The 26,031-nt window shown below is 47.9% G+C and overlaps 1 protein-coding gene and 1 long non-coding RNA gene across 5 annotated transcripts in view; one reads left to right on the top strand and one right to left on the bottom strand.

The window, feature by feature from the left end:
• The window catches only part of LOC144159364 (uncharacterized), a 149,421-nt gene extending 134,339 nt beyond the window's left edge, over window positions 1-15,082 (top strand). For all 3 annotated transcript variants that reach the window (XR_013320282.1, XR_013320280.1, XR_013320281.1), the window contains one exon: window positions 12,884-15,082. This is a non-coding gene — a long non-coding RNA (uncharacterized LOC144159364). The remainder of the gene's footprint in view (window positions 1-12,883) is intronic.
• Window positions 1-26,031, bottom strand: part of LOC144159361 (adenosylhomocysteinase-like 1) — a 267,623-nt gene that overhangs the window by 232,368 nt on the left and 9,224 nt on the right. Inside the window, exon 2 of one of the 2 annotated variants that reach the window (XM_077690785.1) lies at window positions 8,174-8,296. The exons of the other annotated variant lie outside the window; for it this stretch is intronic. Coding sequence (XP_077546911.1) covers window positions 8,174-8,296 — 123 coding nt within the window. The remainder of the gene's footprint in view (window positions 1-8,173; window positions 8,297-26,031) is intronic. 2 annotated transcript variants of the gene reach the window in all.

The raw sequence follows: 26,031 nt of genomic DNA, 5'->3' as shown, positions 1-26,031 counted from the left end.
GTCGATGATGCACAATGCGTACCGATGCCCCCTCCCTGAGGGTGGATCCAGTGGGCCGATAACGTCGACGTTAACCTGCTCAAACGGATATCGCGGCCTCGCTAAGGGTTCTATCGGCACCCTGTCCGTCTGGCGGCGATCGGACCTCGTCTGACACCCATGGCAGCTGTCGCAATATCTCCGCACATCTCCCTCAATCCCTGGCCAATAAAAGCTGTACTTGATTCGTGCCTTGGTTTTTCTCAACCCAAGGTGGCCTCCCCAGTTTGACTCATGGGCTAACTTAAGGACCTCCTCCCGCCGGGACTCGGGGAGCACCAACTGCATTACTGGTTTCCCCAGCAATTTATCCTTGTGGTAGAGTAGCCGATCTACCTCCGTCATGCCTGCTTTCCCGACCCTGGCGTTTTCCCAGCATTCTCGCAAAGTAACATCACTCCGTTGCTCCTTTTTGAAAACTGCCGTAGCACTGCTTTCCCCTGTTACGCTGCCATCTGTTTTCTCCGTGTCATGCAAATCGCTTTCACTCTCTTTCCCGGTGACGATGTGCACTCCAGCGTGGGGCGTTGCGATCTCTTTGACTGGCTCTACGTCCGGTTCGACCGACGCTTGCTCTGCCTGTTCGACCCCCCTGTAGTCTCTGACCTGGCGGTTATCTGTTGCTCCCACGCCTTTCACGTCCCACTCTTCCCTCAGGGACTCCCAGGCTTCTTCTGACAGCAAGCAGTCTGTCTTCGACACTAGTTTGTCGGTCAGGGCGCATACTACTGGCACCGCCTCTCGTATGTCCGAGAAAATGCCCAAGTCACGGTTTATTATAAGGGGCACGACTGCGAGTTTAGCCTGCACTTTCTCGCCAAAAGCTGACACTAACTCAATGGATCCATACGGTTTAATCAAATCCGGAGGAACCATGCTCTCTCGCACGACCGTTATTTCGGCACCTGTGTCCAAAATTGCGTTAATACGCCTATCCTGACACGCCAGCGTTACCGGTCTTAGTTCGCTTTGTGCGGCGACCCCTTCCTGTGTTGCCACACGTGCGGAGAGGCTGTCCCCTTTGGCGTTGGGTGCCGCTCCCCTCGAGTTGTGTGGGCAGTCGGCCTTCTTGTGTCCCATTGAGCCGCACGAGAAGCACCCTCTATACCATTGCCTTGTGTCTGTCCGCTGCGTGCCTCCCGAATCGCGTGTGAGTCGGTCTGGGTCTCTCTTTCCCTCTCGTGTATGCGAGCTCTCCTCCGTTCTCTGCTCGGGCTTTTTCACCGCGCTGTCTTTGCCCCGCGCCTCCTCGAACGTTTGCAGCAGCGCCGCCAATGTTGGCGTTTTCTTCCACCCCTCACCCTCCTGCAAAGTTACGTATCGGAGAGCCTCTTCAGATAGCGTGTTCTTAAGCTGGTCTGCTACTAGCAACTCAACTAGCCCTTCAAACGTGTTGACACCCCTTTCTTCGACGTAGCAATTAAAATAACTCTGCAGGCGAGTTGCGAACGCCCTCCAGCCTTCACTAGGTAGCTTCTTCGAGGTTAGGAACCTCCTTCGATATTCCCCTGCCGAGAGCTTCAACTCCTCTAGCACCACTTTTTTCAGCACTTCATACTCCCTGTGCTGCGATGGTGTCAAGCGCGTTGAAAGGAACCGCACCTTCTCCGCAATCAGAGGGAATACAATTTGGCCCCAGTGTTCCTTCGGCACAGCGTACGCTTCCAGAGTGTGTTCTACTGCCTCGAACCAGACAGGCACTTCTGCTTCTGCCGGAAACTTCGGTAGCGCTCCTGACAACCATTTTGAGTACCGACACAACTCCGCCCGCGCGTCACTTCTCTCCAACACTGCGGCGTTTTGCGCCGCATTTTCTTCTCTCCTACTCGCTCGTAATTTTTCCAGCTCGAGCTCGAGTTCGAGGGCCCGGCGCCTCTCCTCGGCTGCGTGTTTCTCGGAAAATGAAGGGTGCGGACAGGCCGGCGGGACGTGGTCCCTTGGCCTCCTGAACGGGTTGCCGCGGGCAGCCGACACCACTGCCTGCGATGAGTCACGCATTCCCACGTGCGAGCGGCTCACGCGTGTCCCTCCCGGTTTCCGTGCGCCGCGAGAAATTCCCGGGGGTCTGGTTGCCGTCCTGCCCGGGTGAACGGCCTTCCCGATTCTGTGCGGAACCGTCGACATCTTTACACTGGCGTTATAGGTGTTTGTGACACCTTATGCGGCAGAAAAAAAATGCGCTTCTGAAGCGCGCGCTTCACTATTCGACGCGGTTATTTCTGAATTTTTAGCACGCTAAACCTGATCCGAAATACCTCTAGGACTCTCGAAAGATCGAAAACAATATAAGCGAAGCAGAAGCGCATACTGACTGGACGTCACAGACGAGGGACATTACATTGCCTGACACGGCGCGCGCTTGATTTTCTCAGATAGTGAATACCCTGAAACAACTGAAAGGAGGGAATCTCATAAACGCAACAAAAACAAATCGGGTAAAATTTAGTCTCGCGTTATACCTTGATATGCTCACACGAACGTTTCTTATCAACCGGAACTAGCAGCTACTAAGCCATAATTATCGGGGTGACGGGGTTTGCTTTCTTGTACACCAGCCACAAACACGGAAGGCTCATTCTGTTGGCTGCACGAGAAGAACCGTTTAATACCCCTGCTACACTGGGGTCTAAATGTCATTTGAACCAAATGTCATTTGGCTCAAATTCCAAGTTGTGCTGCTACACTAGGTTTTTAAATGCCATTTGGCTCAAATGACATTTGAGCCAAATGAGCACCGAGAGAGACATCTAAGATTTCAAATGCCATTTCCAGCAGTCTCGGAAGCAGCGTCTTCGATCGGCAATAAAAAATATAATACTTCCGTACGTAAAACAAACAAAATATTGTTGTTTGTGAAACTTTGTTCACTGTTTATTTACTTAAAATACGAAGTCAACATATTTAATTTTCATATTCTCAAAACCAGTGGGTCAGTTGCAAAAAACACAAACAAAAACAACGCAAGACAGCCATATTTAGAGTCAAAACTGGTGTCCCTACTAATTTGATATCATTTTACTGCCTCGGAATGCTCCTAAGTTTGATTGTTGCATTAGTGTACGAAAACGGAATGGGCAACAACAGTGCCACTACAGCACAGCGAACAGTTGTGAAAGCTTTCAAATGCCATCGAAATTGCAGTGTAGCGCGGCGGATTCTGAATGGCATTTGAAGCAACCCATTTGAGTCAAATGACATTTGGTTCAAATGACATTTGGACCCCAGTGTAGCAGGGGTATAAGGGACAGACAACCGATTTTTGCGGAGTGCATATCCTCTAGCTAACATGAACGTCAGCGTTTTATGTACCGGAGCAACAGCAAGGAATTTCTAAATAAACATGCGGAAATAATTATAATTTTGCACTAAAATTTCTGAAGTCTGAAAGGTGGCGACACCTATAGTGTCTAAACGTGACACTACGTACGTGTCTAAACGTACAGTCTTTGTCAAAATTTTGTGGGCCAAGCCGGAAATGCGCAGGCTGCAAAAAATTCAATGTACAAGCTTACGCGCCCCGAGCGAGGCGGAAACCTTTTATGCAGGAAAGCTAGAGAAAACACCTTTCTTTCTTACTGCCTTAAAATATTTCCGTCACATTTAAAGGTAAACCCGATTCTTTGAATTCTTTGTGGTCGAGAAGGCTTAGGATTGGCCCACAAAATTTTGACAAAGGGTGTATACGTGTCCGAACAACGCCGTCGGTTCGAACGCGTGATTCAACAACCGCATGACGGAATAGGAAAGGTTGCACATTATTGTTTTAGCATTGGTCAAGTTTTAAATATTCCTTTTAATCTCACGTGCCGTTAGAAGTGTGTTTCCGCACGGCCAACTGTCATGGTTGCCTGCGTTCCTTTTGGCGGGATATATGGCCGGTAGATCTAAAAATCCAGATTTCAAAACTTCGAGGGTGCTATCGGCATAATTGTTTCGGGTTAAAACGTTCTAAGTGATGCCCTTTCATTTGGAATAAAGAAAGATAGGTTGTCTGCCCCTTTAAGCCGCTAGCACAACTTGGAGAACGACATGGCTGTGACGATCCCGATAAAATTTATTGCGAAGCGGGCTTTTTCCACGCGATTGAAAAATTCCTTGTATTCAACGCAGTAAAAGTAGGCCTTTGCAGCAGCACGCAGCTCATGCCAAGTGGAATGATTTAGTCCAATTGTCGCAGCAATGTAAAGCCCGTAAAGCGGTGTAAAGATGTAAAGCCCGAACAATGAATCATCCAATGACCACCCTACGATCCTTTCGGCCAATGATGCTTAAAAACAGTGCGACTCCGAAGCTAGAAGCCTTCACCGATTAGTGGACGAATGTAGCCACGGAGCATTTGTACGAGGAAATTGCGCAAAGTACAGTAGAGTCACCTCAGCACCACGGAAAGCCATAGAAAAAGGAAATGGAAACGATCGCGTTGGCGCCAAACCAAGTGTTCGACGCGGCCGCAGAACTGCGTAGTTCCGTCCAGTCCAGCGTCTCTAGACTTCCGGACTATTTTTGTAGTATTTTTTTTTCTAGCCAAGACGGCACAGGAAATGAAGCAGAAGTTTATCGACGTTTGCTAAACCTCACTCTCAGAGCAAGGCAACGACGACCGGTTGTTTTGCCGGACATCCCGTCTATGCGTTCTTGTGCGCAACCTGACGCCGCCTAAATAACACCTCCTGATGGGTTCTCCCTTCCTTATGCAATTTCAAGTGGCCACGAAGACAAAATACAGCTTCCTTCATTTAAAAAAAAAACTAGCCTTCGGTAACCCGCTCAGCTCCATTAAAGCCGCCGAACGTAAGAAATTCTGCAAAATTTTCAAATTTCCCGCTGAAGTGACGTATTATGGGCAGGAGTGACGAAATAGAGATGAGCACTAAATACGTGGTTATTATATCTGCATACGTGGTTATTATATCTGCACGTTAGCGCTCCAGTGATACTGTCAAAGGGAGCTATACACACCACTACACTATACCATACACTATACCATGCTATACTACACTATACTGCACTAATACTACACTATACTACACTACATTACACTACACTATACCATACCATACCACACTATACCATACTATACTACATTATACTGCACTAATACTACACTATACTACACTACATTACACTACACTATACCATACCACACTACACTATACCATACTATACTACACTATACTGCACTATACTACACTACATTACGCTACACTAAACTATACCATGCCATACCATACCATACCACACTGCACTATACTGTACTATAATATACAATACTATACTACACTACACTACCCTATCCTATACTACGCTATACTATACGGTGGCTTTGGTGGACAGCCACCGATAGCACCAACAAGATCCTGTGACGTCATAGAGACGTCACCGGAAAGTGGCTGGGGAGTCATCACTGCTCCATCGGTTTTGTTTAACATCTCAATTATTTGTTTGAAGTTTGCGATAAAACTGTTCCAGTACCATCGGGACAAAGCACCCTTTGTAAGGAACCAAATCTGTGTTTTGTTTTCATGGCCCCTTTAAGTAGATGGCTGTCAGGGAACCGCAATTTGTGAAGTCAATAGACAGTCAAAGCAGAGCGGAGAACCGTTCCCAGTACACAGTACTTGGTAGGCGACCGGCCGGCGCTACTGCGCATGCGCAGAGGCGGAAGAACTGGTTGTGGGCGTGCGCAAATATATCGGGTACCCTACAGGGACCAGCTCTGCCATGACTCTCTTTACTGAGCCTCGGCTACACAGACAAGCGTTCCGGAGAATCGGATACCACCGTGCCGAGGATCGCTGGCCGCCTCCATGTGTCGTCAACCGAGAATTCTAAGCCGGAAAAACAAACAGCCAGGGGCATGACACGTACACTGCAGGACAAGTACGTCACTCGGCGGTCAGGTGACGTCACGATGACGCACGGAGGCCAGGGTAACGGAAGACGATTCCGGCGAGCGCTCGCGAACACCGACACCGCGCCAGGTGCGGCGCTTGGCATGCATTGTAACCCTGGCTGCATTTCCTGCCACTGCCTCGCAGCTAGCCCTTTTGAAACTACGCAGGAGTTTTAAAGCGGAAGCTCTCTTAGTGGGACCGGTGGCGTTCTGTAAAAAAACTAATGCATTTCCCCATAGACCGGTTGGTCGACCGGAAAGCTCTGATAAGACCTCTGGACACACGACGCGCTCGTGAAACCCAACTTCCATTGTGTCAAAATGGTCACTTAAAAATCGCGAAAAAGGAACGGTCCCATAAATAATACAACGCACGCATCGATCATGGAGAGGAAGTAGAATAGTATACTCATTTACCGTTTATTTACATTTATTTACGTTTATTCATTTACCGTTCATTTACTCATTTACGTGGTTCATTAGCGACTTCACATGTCTATTGAGATTGACGTCCGGCTAATTGCTCCCAACCAGTCTTAAACAACACTTAACGGTAAAAATACAACAAAAGGCATATTTTTAGATAAATGACATGTTCCCAAACCAGTACCGGCGACACACCTGCGCACCCTCAGTCGCCACTGGCACTGCACGTAGTGCTGTCGAGAGTTCTTACCTTCCGCAGTCAATCTTGTCCAACTGCAACGAGGTAAGCTTGCTTCGGACGAAATGTGACGTTTGACAGCAAAATGCTGCCATCACAACCCGAACACTCAAGGTTGCTTTCTTGAAACCAAAAAGAAAGTGGTTCCTAACAACCACATTAAACCCCTGTTAAAAAGAATTCGCTTTATGTGAAGCGCTTTACGATACCTCCAACAGTGCACTGAGAACAGATCATACCCGCTTTAACGCAGTATCGCTTATAACGAAGCCAGTTCCCTGTCGCAAATACTTCATTATAGCGAGGGTAAAAGGTTTATTTCTGGCAAGTCATTTACACCAGACTCGTGCAGCGTAAGAAAAAATGACAGCATGGCCAATCCCGCCAAACAGTACAGGCAAGGCTGCGTCGCTGGAATCACTAAAAAGAATAAGGTGGCTCTACTTACGAACGAGTGCTCAATGTTATACCAACCTCAGAGTGTTTGTACAGACGCTCTGAACCCGTACGTGAATCACGTGCAAAGTAGCATTCCCATTGCGCGAGTGGACTGGTCCCAGCAACTGTTTTCATAAGTGATCGAATGTTCATCCAACATCGGAAGGCGTGCTGTGCCGATGATGTGCGATCAACAACATGGCGATTCGCGCCCAAGTGCAGGTGCAGACGTTTACGTGTTGACGACAACGTAGACATGAACCACATCCGGGTGTTCTAATGTTTACTGGTCGATGATGCTACTCTTGGTGATCGCTGCGAATTCCTCAAACAATGCAGTGCAGTGCAATGTATCGGTGCGTAATCCGTTTTCATTTGTCCAACAATGCCAGTGGCGCGTTACAGAGAGGGATCTGTCTAACTGTTCGAACAACGCCAGTGCGATGTTCCAAGTGAGTGATCAGTACCATCTGGCCTACCAGTGCCAGTGTGACCCTCCAGAGAGTGATCAATACCGACTGACCGACCACTACCGGTGTTTCAGTGAGTGATCAGTGCCGACTAGCCGAACCGTACCAGTGTGATGATCCAGTGGGTAGGCAATATGGCCGACCAGTGCGAGTGTGACGTTCCAGTTAGTGAGTAATACAAACTGGCCGACCAGTGAGTTCCAGTGAGTGATCCGTCCCAGCTGACCAAACGATGTCAGTGCGGTGTTCAGTGAGTGAGCAATACCGGTTGGATGACCAATATCGGTGTGATGTTCCAGTGAGTGATAAGTTCCAACTAACCTTTCAATATCCGTGCGACATTCCAGCGAGTGAGCAGAACGAACTGGCCGACCAGTACCACTGCGATGTTCCAGCCAGGGACCCGTCTCAACGGGTTGAGTAATGCCAGTGTGATTTACCAATGTGTGATCCTGTCCCACTTTGTCGGAAAACCCCGGTGCGTTGTACGAGCCAGTGACCAGCCGGAACTCCTTCACGGTGCAGTGCGAATGTCCCAGAGGGTGGTCAGTGCTGATCGCGCGAGCAATGCCGTAGTGACTGCGCCCACAAACCGAGCAGCGCGGTGAAGTGAGCGAGCGTGTCGTTTCGTATGCGTTGAAGTGTGCGTCGCAAAGCGCGTATACGTACGCGGTCGTTTCTGGGCGTCCACTCGTCAGCAGATGTGGAAGGCGGGCTAGTGTGTGTGTTTGTGTGGTGTCCACTTAGCCCCGTTGTGGCTTGCCCCTGCGTCAGGCTGTTTTCCTGGTCCTCCTATAGGTAGACAAGGAACAGTATAAATACTTTTGCAAGAGACTGGGTGATATATCAGTCGGTCGGGAAATTATATCAGCAAGGGATGAAACATGTGCCCAAAGCGGTAGATATAGACGTACAAATATTATTTATAAAAAATGCTCCTGCAATATATATATATATATACCAAGAGCGGTGATATATAGGAGGGCGGGAGGGAGATGAAACCACTATGGAGTCGGACCTCGTTATAACGAACACTGATATGGCGAATTATTGGCTATAGCGAACTAAATATGAACTTTAGTTGGTCACCCTTTATTTCAGTGAGACTTGTTCTTTTTCTAACGAAACGCAAAGCGCCGTAGCCTCGCGCGATATCGGCTATAAGGAAGAAATATTTTGTTCACGCGAAGCTTTAAACTGGATAGCTAGTTTAAAAAAATCAAAATATAAAATATAGAAGATAACAGTTTGCAAGAACTACGAAAGTAGAAAAGGCCCTTTCGTGCGTGGACACTGTGAAAGACTTCATCCGGCAGTGCTGGGGACAGCCACCAGGCGAAGGTCACATATCCTTCTTCAAATAAATTAGAATTGCCAGACGTACGTACTTTGTTCTCTTGTAATTTCACCTTGCCATGTTCCTGTCCATTCAGTTTCAAATGCCAAAAGGATGACAGCTAAGGATTACCTAGCAGGTTCGAAGTCTCCAATAATGCGTTTATTATACTATAGGATTTTCGCGCGAGCCCGATTGTCGATTTCTAACAGACGATTTTTACCTCTACTGTTACAACGAATATCGGATATAACGAACTAAATTACTGCCCCAATACTACTTCGTTAAAACGAGGTTCCACTACTGTAGTAAGGAGCACCTTGTTTTTTTTTTTTTTAGTTTAAACAAATGGTTGGAACAAGAGCCAATTTTGACTAATGATAACTTTAACGAAGTCCCGCTTAAAAGCTGCAACACCGAGTTGTGAAAAGCTAATGATTTAATCCGATTATGTTCGGCATTTAAACTAAAGTCATTGTTCATTAGACAATACAACATCGTTGAGCATGCGTAGCAGGTATTGTTATTGCCGAATCTTCCACATTTATTCAAAAATACATGTGCTTAACTTAAGATCTACACTCACCGTATACACTGGATTTCACACTTCTATTTCGAAATAAGCGATTTTTTTCCAGTTGTTTTCAGTGGCCAACAATAAATTCACTTATACCGCGCAGTTTTTTTTTCAGGTAAGCGTGAATATACTGCTCAATCAGGTGACAAAACGGCCGCTTTAAAGCATCAGAATTTAAAATAACCCGTATAAATATGGTGTGATTAACGGCCAAGGAAATGTTCCGAAAAGGTCATTTGCAACACTTAACTCCCAGTGGGAGCAGAAGCTTTAAACCTTCTGCGTGGGACGGTTAGAAGAAGAAAGTCAGGAAAGCTGCAGCAGTAGGAAAATTCCTGATGACAACCTAATAGCAAAGCAGTCAATTTCTACAGTCGACAGTTTACAGATTTAAACCGCCAGAATTCAGATTAAACAGGCTGCGCCATTTAGGCTCGCTGCTTTTCACTTTAATCCTCAAAATTTCCAATTTCTGAAAGCAAGAACGACAAAAACTGCAACGGACTCTTTTTTTTGTATTTAAACTACGCGCGCCTATCAGTGCCGCTCGATGATGGTGGTGATGCCCGTGGCTCCATCTTGCGTGGATGAAAGAAACCAGACGGCAGAATCGCGACCTTGGCATTTGTCAGTTGCCCAGCGATGTGTGTCCTAGAATATCCCGTTAAGCCGAACTTGGCAGAATTCTCGGATAATCCTGAAAAGCGGATTACTTCCTTGGTGAGAAGAAGCCGTTTGGTCGTTCTTTCATGGACGCCGTTGCACAGAAAGATCGCCTCACGCATGCGATTGGCGCGCAGATTCCGGTTCGCTCGAATCGCTCCGATTCCCGGCCAATTTCGTTCAACGGCCGTACATTGTGAAATCGTGAAGTGAGCATACGCAAAATTTTGAAGCACCGGTCGGCCCGATTATGACGACAGTGAACTCTCGCGGTGTGTGTGTGCGTGTGCGTGTGTGTGTGTATCAGGAGTAATACATTTTGCATCAAACAAAACAAACGTTTTCAATGACATACAATATATTAAAGACGATAGTCTTTCTTGGGCTCCTTAAACCCAGAAATTTTGGTCTGTCTGTATGTCTGTATGTCTGTCCGTCTGTCTGTCTGTGACCCAATTCAGCCACCCGGCCAAAGCAAAAGAACGCCTGCGTAATAGTCTTATATTGTCACAGCTAAATCTACCTGTCTATGTCCGGTGTAATGTTCATACTTCTCAACATTGTTAAAGAAGAACAAGACATTACGCAAATATGAGACAACAAATCAATGCAGAAGTGATATTTGCAGCGTTCCTTTATAAAAATTCAAACATGCTTGACTTTTGCGAAGTTAAATACTTCATCAATTGCAGAAAAAGAATTCACTCCGCCGTCGCCTGCTGTCGCCCGCGCCACTATAGCTTCTGGCGCCATTTTAAGAAAGCAACCGGCAACAGCTACGCAAGGTTCCACTATATAGGTTCCACGTTCTGCTTGCAACGCACGTGGAGTAGGGAAACGCGGTTCTATAAACGTTGAAGTAGGGCGCATCGATTAACGCGCGTCTTCGCCGTACGGCAGCGTTCGCATCGACACGCCCGGTTTGGAGCAGTGGAACGCGGGAAATTTAGAATGATTTAAGCAAACATTTGGCGTCTTCACCTTAGGAGGAGCGCGACGCAAGAGGAACAACATGAGAGGTGAGCGGGAAAGCGAAGGGAGGCATTTACTTCGCAAAAGCCGATAAAGACTATCGTCTTTTGACGGCATTTGCAACGAAAGGAGCAGATACGCGGCCAATTTTTCTAAAACTGTTGTATTCTTTATTACTTTTGCTTACTCACCACCGCTTGGATATAGTTCTTCCTCCATGGACATAGCCTCCGAAACAACTAATCGATAGACGAACTTCAAATAAGCCGAATGGATATACAACAACTACTTCGACTTTAACTTAGACGTAATGTTTCAGTACACCGCTGTACCGATGACTATCATCTCCATCATCTATCATCTATCATCTCCAATCGCAGCTTGAAACAGCGAAGAGAGACCGATGCGTTACTGTGCCACGCCGGCAAGATAGCTTGAAACAGCGCATGCGCACAGGGGTCCCGGCGGTATCGTGTATCACGGTTAGTATACTCGGTTACAACTCAAGAACGGCACCACCTCATGTAGTGTATCACTCCGCCAAAGCGCCGGACCCGTGACGTCGGTGCGCGCGCGTTTTGAAAGGGGTTTGTTATGAATGCGTGATATCGTCTGCCTTGTCTCACGCAGTTTGTTTGTCGTCACTGGAGTCGTTTATAAGCATATTAAGTCCAAAAAATCACGGAAACGGCTCACGCCGTGTTCAAAATATTCCCATTTAGCGCCCTACTTGCGCCGCGCGGAGAAACATCCGGCTACGGTGATAAGGCACAGCGGCAACTTCCGGTGCCGTTCTTAAGTTGTCACCGAGTATAGTACCGATTAGTACAGATACATAAAAAACGCTATAAAACTCGGGGAGAACAGCCCACGACGCTATTTCAGATGGCGACTACGGTAAAAAAAGAAAAAAAAATTGGCCGCGTATCTGCTCACTTATTCGCACGAAATGTCGTCGAAAGACGGCAGTCTTCTGCTGTCCTTGCGACGTACACGCTTCCTCTTCTTTTTCCTGCCCTCCTCTCACGCTCTTCCCCTTCCGTCTCGCTCCTCTCACTCACAATAAACACGGTGTAGGTTTACTCGAATTAATTTTCCCGCGCTCGCACAGCTTGCGCGCCATCTATTGGCACATTTCGTTACTGTTAGATTTGGAATGCCGCCTCGAAGAACGACGCCTGCCCACCGCTCCATACGAAACTTCCTCGATACATCTGGCCACCACCATTTCCTTCAGTTTCGTACCCCGTGGATGAATCATATTTTCCCCCAACTCCCATTACCTAATCCCTCTACCCCAGACAAAAAAAAATTGCTAAAACTTAACATGGCGTCTTTGTATCCCTTGTACATAAAATAAATGCGTGTTACCACCACCGAGGTCTAGGTTGGGGCGCGAGACATGCTAGCAGTTTACGTCACAACAGTTTTCAACGCGTTATCTTTTAACATACTAACGCAAAAATCGAGCACACATCACTTTTTTGTTAAAGGAGCACTACTAGCACCGGTTATGAACTATTGTTTTGTCTCAAATATGCCCAATGGTTCCTTTTTGCTCAACAATGTTGACAAGAATGATGGTACCAGATTTGGTAGTTTGGCTTGAGAATTCCATTATATCTTTGTCCGGATGGCTGAATCGATGGACGTACGGACAGACAGACAGAACAGAGGAAAGACTAGTCTTCAAAATGGCGACAATCGACGAGTGAAAGCGCACGCGCATTATGCATATCTGACTGTGCGCCCAAACACTGGCCCTTAAACGCTCACAGCAACGCGAAACTCTTTTACCAATGCGGGCATGTCTCTTTTCCTGTCTTCGCAGGAGTCGCCGCCGGAACCGCCTGACACGTGACCAGGAAAGACCGGAGAGAGAGCGCCGTAATGGGGTGAACTCTGAACTCGGCTACCGAAAGGAGTGTACACGCCTCCAGGAAGCGAGCAGCGGCTGTGACAGCGTCCAGACGTCGACGTCTTCGTCGGCCACGCATCCAGTGCGGGCCGCGTGGTAAAAGACCGAGCGAAACTAGGTTCACAGGCCTTCCTAGTAGCGCAACTTCGATCGCGTAACCCACATTCTATAAATACGTTGAAGCGGTGTGGGGCCTCGAGACCTTGTTACAGGTGACGCGTGATGGACAATCGTGACTGCACTTTTGGAGTAACGACTGGGCAGAGACAGTGATTTAGAGGCGAATCTGGGGCGCCCATTGGATGATTACAAACCACGGTCATTGTTCATGCGTGCGACGATCGGCCTGTATTGCCGGTACAGCATTATCTTCTTAAGCGTGCCCACTTACGAACTGCGTCAATAAACGGTCCCCATAATGGTCTGCACCAAGTTAGGACACTATCTGATTTCATGACTGTGCTCGTTTCAGTCGACGGATATGGCGCTCTTAACCCTGCCCGTACTTCGAGTGTGTCTTGGCACTGCGTCAACCCTTCGAAGAGACCGCTTAACGCGTTCTGGTTCTTGGCATCGATATTGATATTGGAGTCACGTTACGGCTCCTACCCTCAATGTCTACCATGTTTAAGAAGCTGCATGCAGATAACAGATAACAAGAGTAGCAAATTTTATTTATGCCGAGCTTCGTTACCACCACAAAGTTTCTTTGCGCGAACGCCAGACATTTTGGGACGAAAACAAATCCGTAGAAGAGATTCGAAGTCGCTGCCGGATAATGCTGCGAAGAGGAGGTCAAATTTTTTAAAGGCTGCGTTTAATACCACGGCAGCCGTGATAATTACCTCCAGGAAATTGTCACGGCAGTTTCCATAAAAGCTGACTGGCCTAAAATTTGCTGAATAATATTACGTCCCAACGTAACCAAACGTAACATAACCTCACCGAACCTAACGGAACCTAACCGAACGCGTAATAACCTACCCAAATCCAGCCAAACTGCAACAATCCTAATCTAACCCAGCCCAACGACGCAGAACAAAACCTATATTAAACGTAATTCAACCCATTCTAGAAGTCCTGTGCGTCGATCTCTTGATATAGTAAAAACCAGAGTAAAAAAACAGCATTAACAAAACCACGATGACCGAAAAATTCCGAAAGCTAAAAAAAGCAATGTCGGACTCGAACCTGGACCTTCTGGTTTAAAACGAAGTACTATACCACAGCGCTACAGGAGGAGCTGCAAACACCGCTTCTTAGGGAATATTAGAGAGTTTTAGTATAGCGGAAAGCACCACTTTAGCGCGCCCATAGCGTTATTGGGAACGCTAACCGTTGCGTAACGAGGCGCTATCCGTTTGCGACTGCGGCGCACAAACGTTAACGCCACAGGTAAAACGCTATACTAAAACTCTCTATTTATCCCATAGTACCTCCGGGTAGCGTTCTTAGCCAATGAGAGGCGACTGCCGGGAGAAATTTCCGACGGTAATTTTCACGGTTGCCGTAATAATAAACACTGCCTTTTTTTAAATACTCCACTTATTGAAAACGATAGTCTTTCTTGGGCTACTTAAACGCATAAATTTTGGTCTGTCTGTTCGTCTGTCTGTCTGTCTGTCTGTCTGTCTGTGACTCGATTCAGCCACCCGGCCAATGTGAAACAAAAGCTACGCAATAGTCTAATATAGTCACAGCCAAATCTAAACGTCTAAGCCCGGTGTTAATGTTCACGCTTGTCAACATGTTAAACAAGAACAAAACATTACGGAAATATAAGGCAGAAAATCAATACAAAAGTGATGTTTACAGTGTTCCTTTATAAAAATATTCATGGATGCTTAGTTTTTGCGGAATGAAATACTACATCCACTGCATAAAAAAAATATTCACTCCGTCGCCTGCTGTCGCCTGCGCAACTATAGCTTCTGGTGGCATTTTAAGAAATCAAACGGCAACAGTTACAAAAGGTTTCACTAGATAGGTTCCACGTTCTGCTTGGAACGCACGTGGAGCAGGAGAGCGTGGTTTTATTAACGTTGAAGTATGGCGCCTCGATTCACGTTGAAGTATGGCGCCTTGATTAAAGCGCGTCTCCGCCGTACGGCAGCGCTGAAATCAAGGCACCCGACTTGGAGCAGTGGAACGCGGTAAATTTAAATTGACTTGAGCAAACATCTACCGCGTCATCTTGGGAGGAATGAGACGGAAGAAGAACAGCATGAGAGGTGAGCAGGAAAGCGAAGGGAGGCATTTACTCGGCAAATGTCGAGGAAAGGCTATCGTCTTTTGTCGACATTTGCAACGTAAGGAGCAGATACGGGGCCAATTTTTCCACAGGCCACAGCTGCACTTCCAATTTTCATCTCAATACATAACGCGCAATATATAATAAAAACTGACATTGATCTACGACGAAGTTATTGTACCGCGAAGCTGTCAGTTGGGTTAGTGACAACGACAGAGACGAATGGTTTCGAAAATTTATTTTAGTGGAGAGCATTGATCTTTATACATATACTATGCAGCCACAGCCCTTTCAATACGTGAAAAAGTAAATGCCTACCGGCGCCAGCCAAGCGCACTATAGCTCTTATCCAGTTGGCCTCACGCCATATCGTTCCTCATGCGGTTTGGGACTTACAGTAATATGTGATAAGAAGACTCGGAATGTGCTTAAGGTGTTAGAAGCCGCCTTGTCCTCGTTCTTTATCAAAACAAAGTCTCTATTTAGTATCGGCCTGGCTGCAGACGAGATACGAAATTTTTACAGCAACGCTGCACGGCCACCCCACCCTGAACTGAAAGGCCACTGAGAGGGAATCACTTATCGTACTAAATCTGCTGGCAGTGCATGCGAGGACTCCACTTATCACCCAGGGCCTTACGCACCGTGCAAGCGTGTTGAGAGGCCAGAACTAGTGTGTCGCATCACAGGACAAGGCGAGATTGAGTTAATAAAATCAACGTTTGTTTCATAAAAAAAAAAAAGACTGTAGCTTGGACATGCTCCGTGCGAGTACGAGGTGTTAGAGAATGAGTAATTATAAAGGACGCATCGTTGCCTCCTTTCGTTATTTTTAATTTTAGTTTCACGATAATTGCTGGCAACAAAATTATTATTAGCCACTGACGCCTTGTGATCTTCACCACTTATATTTTTTTCGCGGCTTTGGTTAGCACGCCTGTTACACCAGACGCCGTCTTTTTGTTGGATGCGGTGGCTTGAGGAATGGTAAAAGTGGCGCTGATGACTCAGGCGTGGCTTACGTAGATTGAACTAAATGAACACGGGCAGTGACGATCGAGGCACGCAATCTTTCCACAGAAAATTTCGCCCCACACAACCACGATGCGTAAAACGGCACTGCAGCTCGTGCAGCAAATATCAGTGCGACGTGCCTACATTGCTCAGACCCCGAGATCTTTCGTGTCCGTGGGCAGACAACGTATGTAGGACGAGCGCCGAACGAGAACAAGCCATAGTACAGTGGAGAAAAAAAAAAAAAAGAGCACCGAACAGAGGTCACGTGACTTCAGCACCCACCGCTCGTAGTTGGAATCAGGCTTGCAGCATTATACAACAGCCCTACGGTCTGTTTGTTTCTAAATAATCGTAGCAACGCATCCCTCTGTTAACAAGTAACGACCACAAAAAAACGTGATTCCGTCCGAAGCTTTAAGTGCTGCTTCTCATAACTTCTCTTTTAACAGCGGAGCTGTTTAAGGTTGAGTTTGGTCCGGTGGCGTTAGCAAAAAAAAAAACACCATGAAAAAAACTCCTGCGCGAGGCGCCCAGCACGACCTTGGCGCAGCTGCGTAGGGGAAGCCAAGCCTCGCCTTGCTATGACGTCGCTGCGCCGACGCGGCGACTTCGTGACTCACGAGGGGGGACAGCGCCTCGTGACTCCGCTACGAGAGAGAGAGAGAGAGAGAGAGAGAGAGAGAGAGAGAGAGAGAGAGAGAGAGAGAGAGAGAGAGAGAGAGAGAGAGAGAGAGAGAGAGCTTTATTTAACTGAGGGTTAGCGCAGCTTGGTGGCCGAAGACCGTAGAGCTTCGCCGACTGTGGCTGCCCGACCCGTGAGCGACTTCTGGATATCCACGTTCGAGCAATTCGGCGCTGCTCCCCACTGGTCGAGGGAGGTGATGAGAGGGTAAGGGTCAGATTTGCAGGCACATCGTTCACACTCCCGCAAAACGTGGGTCGGCCGAAGAAGTATGTCACTCCCTCGGAAGATGAAGCCCAGCGCGAACGCCGCCGTGCTCGAGGATATATATGAGAGAGGTATACGATCCAAACCCGAGAACCGCGCCCTATTCGCCGCGTCTAAACGACAGCGAAAAGCGGAAGATCCCGAAAATACCGCAAAACCTAAGAAAATGTGACAAAGCCTAGAAAGACCTAGTAACACTTAGCAAAACTGTAAGAAGCAAGGTCGACCCCCAAGTCCGCTGTTTCTCCGCCCTGCACCACTGGTGCAAGCTGCGCCATTTTTAAAGACGATAGTCTTTCTTGGGCTACTTAAACCGAGAAATTTTGGTCTGTCTGTCTGTCTGTCTGTCTGCCTGTGACTCACAGCCAAATGTAAACGTCTAAGCCCGGTTTATATGTTCACACTTGTCAACTTTAATGAACAAGAACAAGACATTACGCAAATATAAGACAGGAAATTAGTACACAAGGGATATTTACAGTGTTTATTAAAAATTCATGTATGCTTGGTTTTTCGAAAGCAAATGATATTCTACATCTACTGCGGAAAACCGCCGCCTGCTGTTGCCCACGCCACCTCCTGGCAGCACATGAAAAATCACGCGGCAACAGCAACGAAAGGTTTGGAACGCACGTAAGCACGGCCACGCGATTCTATAAACCTTTCAGTCGGCCGCCTCGATTCACGCGCGTCTCCGCCGTATTGCAGCGTTGGCATCGAGGAACCCGGTCTGTAGCAGTAGAAAGCGGCAAATTCAAATCGCCTTGAGTAAACCTTAGTGTATTTACTTTTGGAAGAGCGCGACGATACAGGAACAGCATGAGAGGTGAGCGGGAAAGCAAAGAGGGGCATTTCCTTGGCAAATGTCTACAAAGACTATCGTCTTTTGACGACATTTGCACTGAAAGGAGCAGATACGCCGACATTTTTTTTTTTTCTCCAGAGTTCATGACTGGGCATTACACATATGTGAGCAGCGCGGAATGAAATCGAGAAGTAGAGGAAGCCCTGAAAGGGGTCTGATAACAAGCCGCAGCACTTTGTTATCGCCGCGCGCTCTGCAGAGTCCCGAGAAAAGCCCCACCGTCACAGGCAAAACTCTGCGAATGGTGCCCTGAGACATACATGTATACGGCTTGGATGCACTGCTATTCCTTTGTCGCTGTGTTCTTCATAGCGGTGATAAAACATTTTTATTACATCTGCAACTGAAACAAAGCCGCCGAATACGAGCGGCGCGTCATCTGCGACTCTATTCAGGGCAAAATGACGCCTTCGAGACGTCAAAACAGAAACGCGCTGGTTTTGCCGTAACCGCAGCAAACACGGAACATCTTACACGACGGTTTCGAAACCTATCTACGTTCTCTGCTAAGTGAGATTATTTCTGCGCGTATGAAGGAGAAGGTGAGTTTGGGGGGGGGGGGAGGGGGGGGGGAGGGTCCGGATAGGTCAGTGGCTATTCTGCGGTTTATTTTAAAGACGGTTCACGTCTAAGGAACGAGGTAGCAAGCACCGGTCAAGAACACACCGCGAAACGATTTACCAACCTGAAAGTTAAAAAAATTACACCATCTTCCCGTGTGATGAAGATGCGAAGCATCATGGGGGTTCCGTGTGGTTCCATTGTGTTGCCGTTATGTTGAGTGATCTGGTGTTTAGTAGCGCCAGAGGGAATTCCGCGTCCGGGTCCACACCGGTGGCAAAGGCACGCAAGTACTGTTGTGTTACGGTGGTTCTCGAGGCGCCGAAACTCGTCCATGTTGTCGTCTCTGTGGTAGAATCGGTAGTCGCCGTCAGCGTTGGTGAGGTAAAGGTTGTTGACGTTGGTGCACCGGCTGAGAGCAACGTACACGTCCTCCTCTTCGCAGCTTTGTCTTCTCGTTCTTCTTCTTCTTCGGCGGTTGTCCTACGGGAAGATGACGACGGTGGTTGAACGCGAAGCTATCTCGTAATGGATTCTTTGGTTGGCCAATCCCTAGGGGCATCCTGCCACAATCATCATCAGAGGCGCTGCGGACGGGGCACGGACGCGAGACATCCCCCCGAGCAAGAGATGCTTCGCATCTAAAAAAAATTGCCGCAGCTTGCACTAGTGGTGCAAGGCTGGAGAAACAGCAGAGCTGGCCTTCGTCGGATACCCGGCTGTTGCACCTCACATGGAATTCCGAACTTGCCGCTCAAAATTCTCCATGACTGCCCCGGATCGTTTTTTCCGCAGCCTTTCACGTTTCTCCCCAAGTGAACTGCGCTAGCACGCGCTAGAACCCGCGACAACCGGCTTCGCGAACTTGGCGTCTGTGCTCCCCACAAGGGCGGCTAAAATGTCCCCACTTCAGGCGCGAACGCACGTGCACTGGCGAATAGAAGAGCACGCCAGAGATCACGCCACGAACTCTGGGCAGAGTGTTCTCGAAGCTCGAGCTGGCCGACGCCGGGCGCTCCTCACGAGGAAGACGCTCATCGTGAGGAGCGAGCTCCTCACGTAACGAGCTCCTCACGTGGCGCAAGCCCATGCCGGGCGCTTTTCACGACGCGCATGCTCACGTGCGCTCGCTCCTATCTCTTGGTATTTCTTTTCTTGTAACGCAATACGGCGGAACCAAAAGCTTAAACAGCCCCGTTGTTAAAAATAAAATATACGGGAGAAGACACGAAACTAAACATGCGCCTCGCGCACACGGCGCCAGAGAAGGAGTTGCGCCGAAGCGCAGCGTACACATGCATTCGCATATCCGGTCCACGCAAGCGGCTTCTCTCAGCGCCCGTCCTCATTTTTATTACCTGCAGACCTGCCGCCAAAGAGAGATTATAGCTTTCGTCGCGCGATCCGCAAACCCCACCGTTCTCCGGCGGCAACGGCGACCACCGCGGTGTCGTGCGCCGGCGAGGGAGCTGCCGTACGTGCATCCGTACAAATGCAACTACGTCTCGCCAGCATGTCGTTGAAGCAACGGTAGGCACGTTGCCGTATTTGCGTCATCGTAATGGTCGACGTACAAAACACAAAACATGCATTTTAACTTCCCAGAGCGCGAATGTGCAGCAGACGATGAAGCAACGCACGTAGAGAGATAGATGAAACAACCCTCCTCCCCCCCCCCCCCTCGTAACAGCAGCATTTGTCAGCTGAGGCTGGCAAGCGTTTCTGTTTACGTTCGACCTGTGCATTGTGGAAAAGTTTGCATTTGCAGCCGATGTTAAAAGGAAGAAGCCAAGGAAGCGATCCCGTGTACGGACATACATTTTTTCCCGCTGTTTTTATAGCGAAAGCTCTACTACGCCATGTCCCGTACAGCCATTCATCGCGTCGCAATGACCTTCAGCTGTCGGTGTTCAAATGTGCACGCTTAACAGAAAGTCTAGTAAAAAGGTAGTTGTATTTACGAACTCCTTACGAACTTTACTCTATACCCCGCAGAACGGTTCGTTGGTCCTGCACTAAGTGTGGACCCTAAATGCTATCGTTACTATAGTCTAGACCCTCCACTTAGTAACTGCTGCTTGTTTGATACTAACATTTATTTATAGTAACAAAAAAAATGAGTTATTGAGCGTAATGGCTACAGCACTTCTCCCACTCCACCTCCAAATTAAAATGCGTAATTCTAAAATTTTCGCTAAAATATTTTTTTTGTGGCAAGCCCACCGACTCTATCAGATGACTCTCTGCTACTGGGTATATGTATTTTTAAGGTAACTAAGTTGTACTCGCTCTCCCCGGAGTGTTGAACGTGCTATGTCGTTTTACCACCAGAGACATTTGTCGCGCAAAGTGTTGACTGCCCGGAGTACTTGGAAACTGATTTTTTTTTTTCGGTTTCTAGGGCAGCGCTGTTACCACTAGTCGCTGCGCGCAGATATGTGGTTTATAATAAATTATCTTTATACGTGCTTCGGTCCTTCTGCTGAGCAGCCACCGCCATTTTACGCGTATGTTATAAAAACATTGCGAAATCTCCAGTCTTCCTTGTCAAGACTAAGTTTTAGGGAAAGTACGGCAAGTGAACCGGGCGAAAAATTGGCAATAACCCAATTAGACAACCAACAGATGGGAAGGTCACGCGGCGTCCGTTGTCATCAGCTGACTTCGGGCGGCACCTCCGGCTAATGTTCGGGATTTCGGGTGGTTACGTGGCTGGGAAGTTCTCCCGACGTGTGACCGTCTGGCGAGATTCGGTGTTGTGCGTTCCGCACGGCGTCCGCACTGCGGCCACACTGAAACGTTAGAACATGCCTCGTTTCACTGTCGTGTAGCGGCAACGTTCTGGACTGTATTAAGCAGGATGTTCGGACTCGCATTTCGAACGAACACTCGTTCAAATGATGTGTTAGTGAACTTTCTGATGTGCGCTGGTGCTTTTGTTTTGCGGAGAAATCGTGGTGCTGCATGTCTTCGAGTCTGACCTCAACGGGCAATGTTCCCGCTGCTGTGGCGTGTCCGGTCGATTCTCATGAGTCACTTGGAGCACGAGTTGGCAACTCTAGGGGAAGAAGCCTTTCTTTTGCGTTGGTCTACACGCTTTATAGTGGTCAGGAGCAACATCCTGAGCGTTTCTCTAGTGCCGTACTGAGTTCAGTATAGTTTAGGAACTGTTTCTTTGAACACTGGTGAACTTTGTGTGACTTGATTTGCAGTAGCTTGTTGACCACACCAAAAATTTTGTGCAGTGTGTAGAGTGACCATGTTACATGAAAACTGGTTGGATAATTTTGTTTTTAGGGCAGCGCTGTTATCAGTAATCACTGCGCCCTAATATGTTGTTTATAACAAATTCTCTTTACCCCCCTGCTTCGCGCTCAGTCGATCCACATTGAGACGCCCAGCTTTTTACTAGGTTAGGCATGACCAGTTAAGTACCTAGCGGATGTTGTGACAAGTAACTGGTTAGTGTTCTGTACCACTGATGCACCACCCTTTTTTTTAAGACTGGCAGATGTGACGTCACGCCACGTGACCCGCTGAGGGAAGGCACAGTAGCTGCGCTCGCTCCGAACCACGCCGCTGCCGTACCACGTGACTAGGCGAGGCTTAAACGGCTGCTTCGTGGGCGCTTGACCGCTCAGTCTCGCCACGCTCTGGCTGGGCCCGGCCGTCCATGCGTGCGCTTCAATTTTCGTCCGTGATCCTTGGTTAGCAAGCGTTAAACCTGAGCCATATTTGAAGACGATAGTCTTTCTTGGGCTACTTAAATGCAGAAATTTTGGTCTGTCTGCCTGTCTGTCTGTATGTCTGTCTGTGACTCGATTCAGCCACCCGGCTAAAATAAAACAGATGCTGCGCAATAGTCTTGTATACCCACAGCCAAATCTAAACGCCTAAGTCCAATGTCAATGTTCATACTTGTCAACATTGTTGAACAAGACATTACGCAAACATAAGGCAGCGCGAATATAAGGCAGCAAACGATTACATAAGTGATATTTGCAGTGTTCCTTTATTAATAAAAATTATGAATGCTTGGTTTTTGCGATAGCAAATGAAATACTACATCAACTACAGGAAACCGTCACCTGCTGTTTCCCGCGCTACTATAGCTCCTGGCGGCGTTTAAGAAATCAAACGCCAACAGCAACGAAGGTTCTACTAAACCACGTTCCGCTTGATGATGATGAAAAAAAGTTTTATTTAGTATCAATGGGTTTTTTTTAAAACCCGTGATAGGAGTCGGCCAGTATCCCTTGGGACCTGGCGGCTGCCTGAGCTTCATTGATGATTTTCCGTTGGGCTTCTAGGTCTGAGCTGAGCATCAGAGCCTCCCATGTGTCTATGGTGTGTGTGCCGTCGGATATCTGTGGGCACGTCCATATCATGTGGACCATGCTTGCCATGCTTTCGCAATGTTTGCATTTTGGTTCAAATGGACCTGGGTAGAGTTTACTAAGCAGTAGCGGATTTGGGGAGGTTCCAACCTGTAATTTTCGCCAGATTGCCTCTTCCTTCTTGCTGAGTTTGCGGTCTGAGTCCGGGTATTCTTTTCTTGTTAACCTGTAGTATTGAGTTATTTATCGGTAGGTGAACATCCTGTCTTTTTCAGACAATATGTGTCTTATGGAAGGGGCGCCTGAGCCTGCCCGGAAAGTGAGTTGCAATCAATAAGCTAAAAACGGGATAGGCGGCTGGACCAGATAGAGTTACCAACAAGATACTCAGGAACCTAGATGATGGATCGGTGAGAAATCTCGCAACATATATGCAGAAATGCTGGAACACAGACAGAGTTCCTCAAGAATGGAAACTGGCTCGGATCATCATAATCCCAAAACCGGGTAAGAAATTATGCCTTGAGAATCCGAGACCTATCTCGCTCACATCATGCGTAGGAAAGCTGATGGAGCATGTGGTGCAAACAAGACTGACAAACTACATGGATGATCACGATCTCTATCCGAGCACCATGATAGGCTTCCGTCCACACTTGTCAACGTGTGACATTATGCTCCAACTAAAACATGATATTTTGGAAAACAAGACAAGGGATACCAGAGTGATCGTTGCACTTGACGTTGCGAAGCCCTTTGACAACCTTAAACACGCTGCTATACTGAACAACCTCTAATGCCTTAACGTGGGGAAGAAGATGTAAAACTACATCAGGAATTTTCTCACTGACAGGAAAGCAAATATCTCGATTGGACAAAGCTCACTTAATGGTATAAGCCTTGGTAATAGAGGTACTCCTCAAGGGTCGGTTCCGTCACCCATTCTTTTTAACATCGCCATGATTGGACTCCCTGAACGTCTCGAGAAAATAGAAAATCTTAATCACAGCATATATGCGGACGACGTGACCATCTGGATAGCAAAAGGCAACGACGGCCAAATAGAGGAAACTTTGCAAACGGCAGTGGACGAAATTGACGACTATCTCTCGGGGAAGGGCAATGCTCAGCGGAAAAGTCTGAATTGTTCGTCCTTCACACGCCAGGGTCAAGGATTAGTGACCGGAATACGACTATACAGGTAAAAGCAGATGGAAAGGAAATACTGAGACGTTCCGCTTGAAACGCTTGTGGAGCAGGGCAACGTGGTTCTATAGAGGTTGAAGTCGGGTGCCCCGATTCACGCGCGTCTCCGCCGTACGGCAGCGCTGGCATCGAGGCACCCGACTTGTAACAGCGGAACGCGGTAAATTTAAATTCCCTTGAGCGAACCTCCAGCGTGTTTATCTTGGGAGGAACGAGACGGGAGAGTAACAGCAAGAGAGGTGAGCGGGAAAGAGAAGGGAGGCGTTTACTTGACAGGAGCGCCAGTCGACTCTCGTCTTTCATCGACATTTGCAACGAAAGGAGCAGATACGCGGCCATTTTTTTCTTCCTTTTCGTTAAGTAATTCGCCTTCCTACGATGTATTATGACCAGACACCTGCTGCAGGCATCGTGGCTATAGTCCCCAGAAGATTTTAGTCCTTTCAGTCCCTTATCCCTATTCCAATCCTTAGAGCATGCACAGCGTTACTCCCGCCTTACATAATCCGTGACGTCACACAGTACACGCACGCTGCGCTAAACACGCAGACGTTCCCAGCGCGCGGAGGCGCCCAAGCTCGTCTCGCCGCAGGAACGACGTCGTCATTCCTGCAACCGCACATTGCGGCGCGAGAAGCCTCGACAAATGCGCATTTTGATTGGAAGCACGCGCGCGTCTGTGTTTGAAATGCGCGGCGTAGCGTGCCGAGTGCTCAAGGAGAAACCACCACAACCGGCTTTTCCGAAGCGAGAGAAAAAAAATGAACGGAAAGAGGAGGGGGGGGGGGGGGGTGGGGGGGAGGAAACTAAGGAAAAATGAAGATGTCCTCCTCCAAAGAGAGAGCACAGCATCCGTTTTGGCGAAGAAGAATACGCGAGAAACGGAGAGCAAGAAAGACAAAAAATACGGCGCAATAGTCACTTGGCGGGCCGGGATATTGGCGCCTGCCTGGCACGCGGGACTGCTGATATCAGCCTCGATGCCGGGCCGAGATTGGGAAGGGGATCGAAAGGTCGCCGCTGTTTCGTACCGTCTTCCTCGGGGGAGAAAACGGCCGTATATATACGCCAAGCAGCGGACGGAGAGGAAAGGCTTGATATATGGTTTTGTGCGCGAGCTTCAAGGAGAGACGCGGAACTGCCTTCCGTGTACCGTGTCTACTCCGATATAAGTGTACACAGAGGCGTCGAAGTATGTAAACGTTGCGCGTCGTCGTGACAAAAGAAAAACGGGCCTTGATTGCACTCGAACAATACTGCCTACAAAAGGGCGGTGGAATATGCCCACTTTTCAAGGTTGCGGGTTGTAAGGTCGTTGGTTCCACAACGGCGCAGATTAGAAAAAAAAAAAAAAAACTGTCCAGAGTGCCGTCCGACAGCACTCCGTGGCTAAAGTGCCGTCCGACCACAATCGAATAAAATTCGTTTTACGAAACAGGCGTACATTCTTATTTCGGACTTGTCAAATGCGCTGTTGCGCCGGATGACCGAAATTTCGGCGACGTTAAACGAATAAAAGAAGGGTTGTGTTGTCCTTCAACTTATTTTGCTTTTTTATGCTAGCTGTGGAGTTTTGAGCCTCACGCGGACCAAGTATTTCTTCGTTACAGCCGATATCGCGCGGCTCTCGCGGCTTCGGTTTCGTTATAAAAAGATTAAATGTCACTGAAATAAAGCGTGGCCAACCTAAGTTCGTACTTAGTCCGCTATACTCAATAATTCGCTATATCAGCCGTGTTCGCTATAAAGAGGTTCAACTGTATTCAAGACAGGGCTGGCACAAGCCAGAGCATTATCTTGCCTTTTCGAGATGCTACTGGAGTGCCCTATGATATATTTGTTGCGATGGGATTGTATAGCTTGTGGAAGTGCCGC

The sequence above is a fragment of the Haemaphysalis longicornis genome, unplaced genomic scaffold (assembly GCF_048455015.1).
Source record: "Haemaphysalis longicornis isolate Haplotype H1 unplaced genomic scaffold, Haemaphysalis longicornis Haplotype H1 scaffold_10, whole genome shotgun sequence".
Classification (NCBI taxonomy): domain Eukaryota; kingdom Metazoa; phylum Arthropoda; class Arachnida; order Ixodida; family Ixodidae; genus Haemaphysalis; species Haemaphysalis longicornis.
The sequence above is the reverse complement of the archived record's forward strand: the minus strand, read 5'-3'. Positions and strand labels throughout refer to the sequence as shown.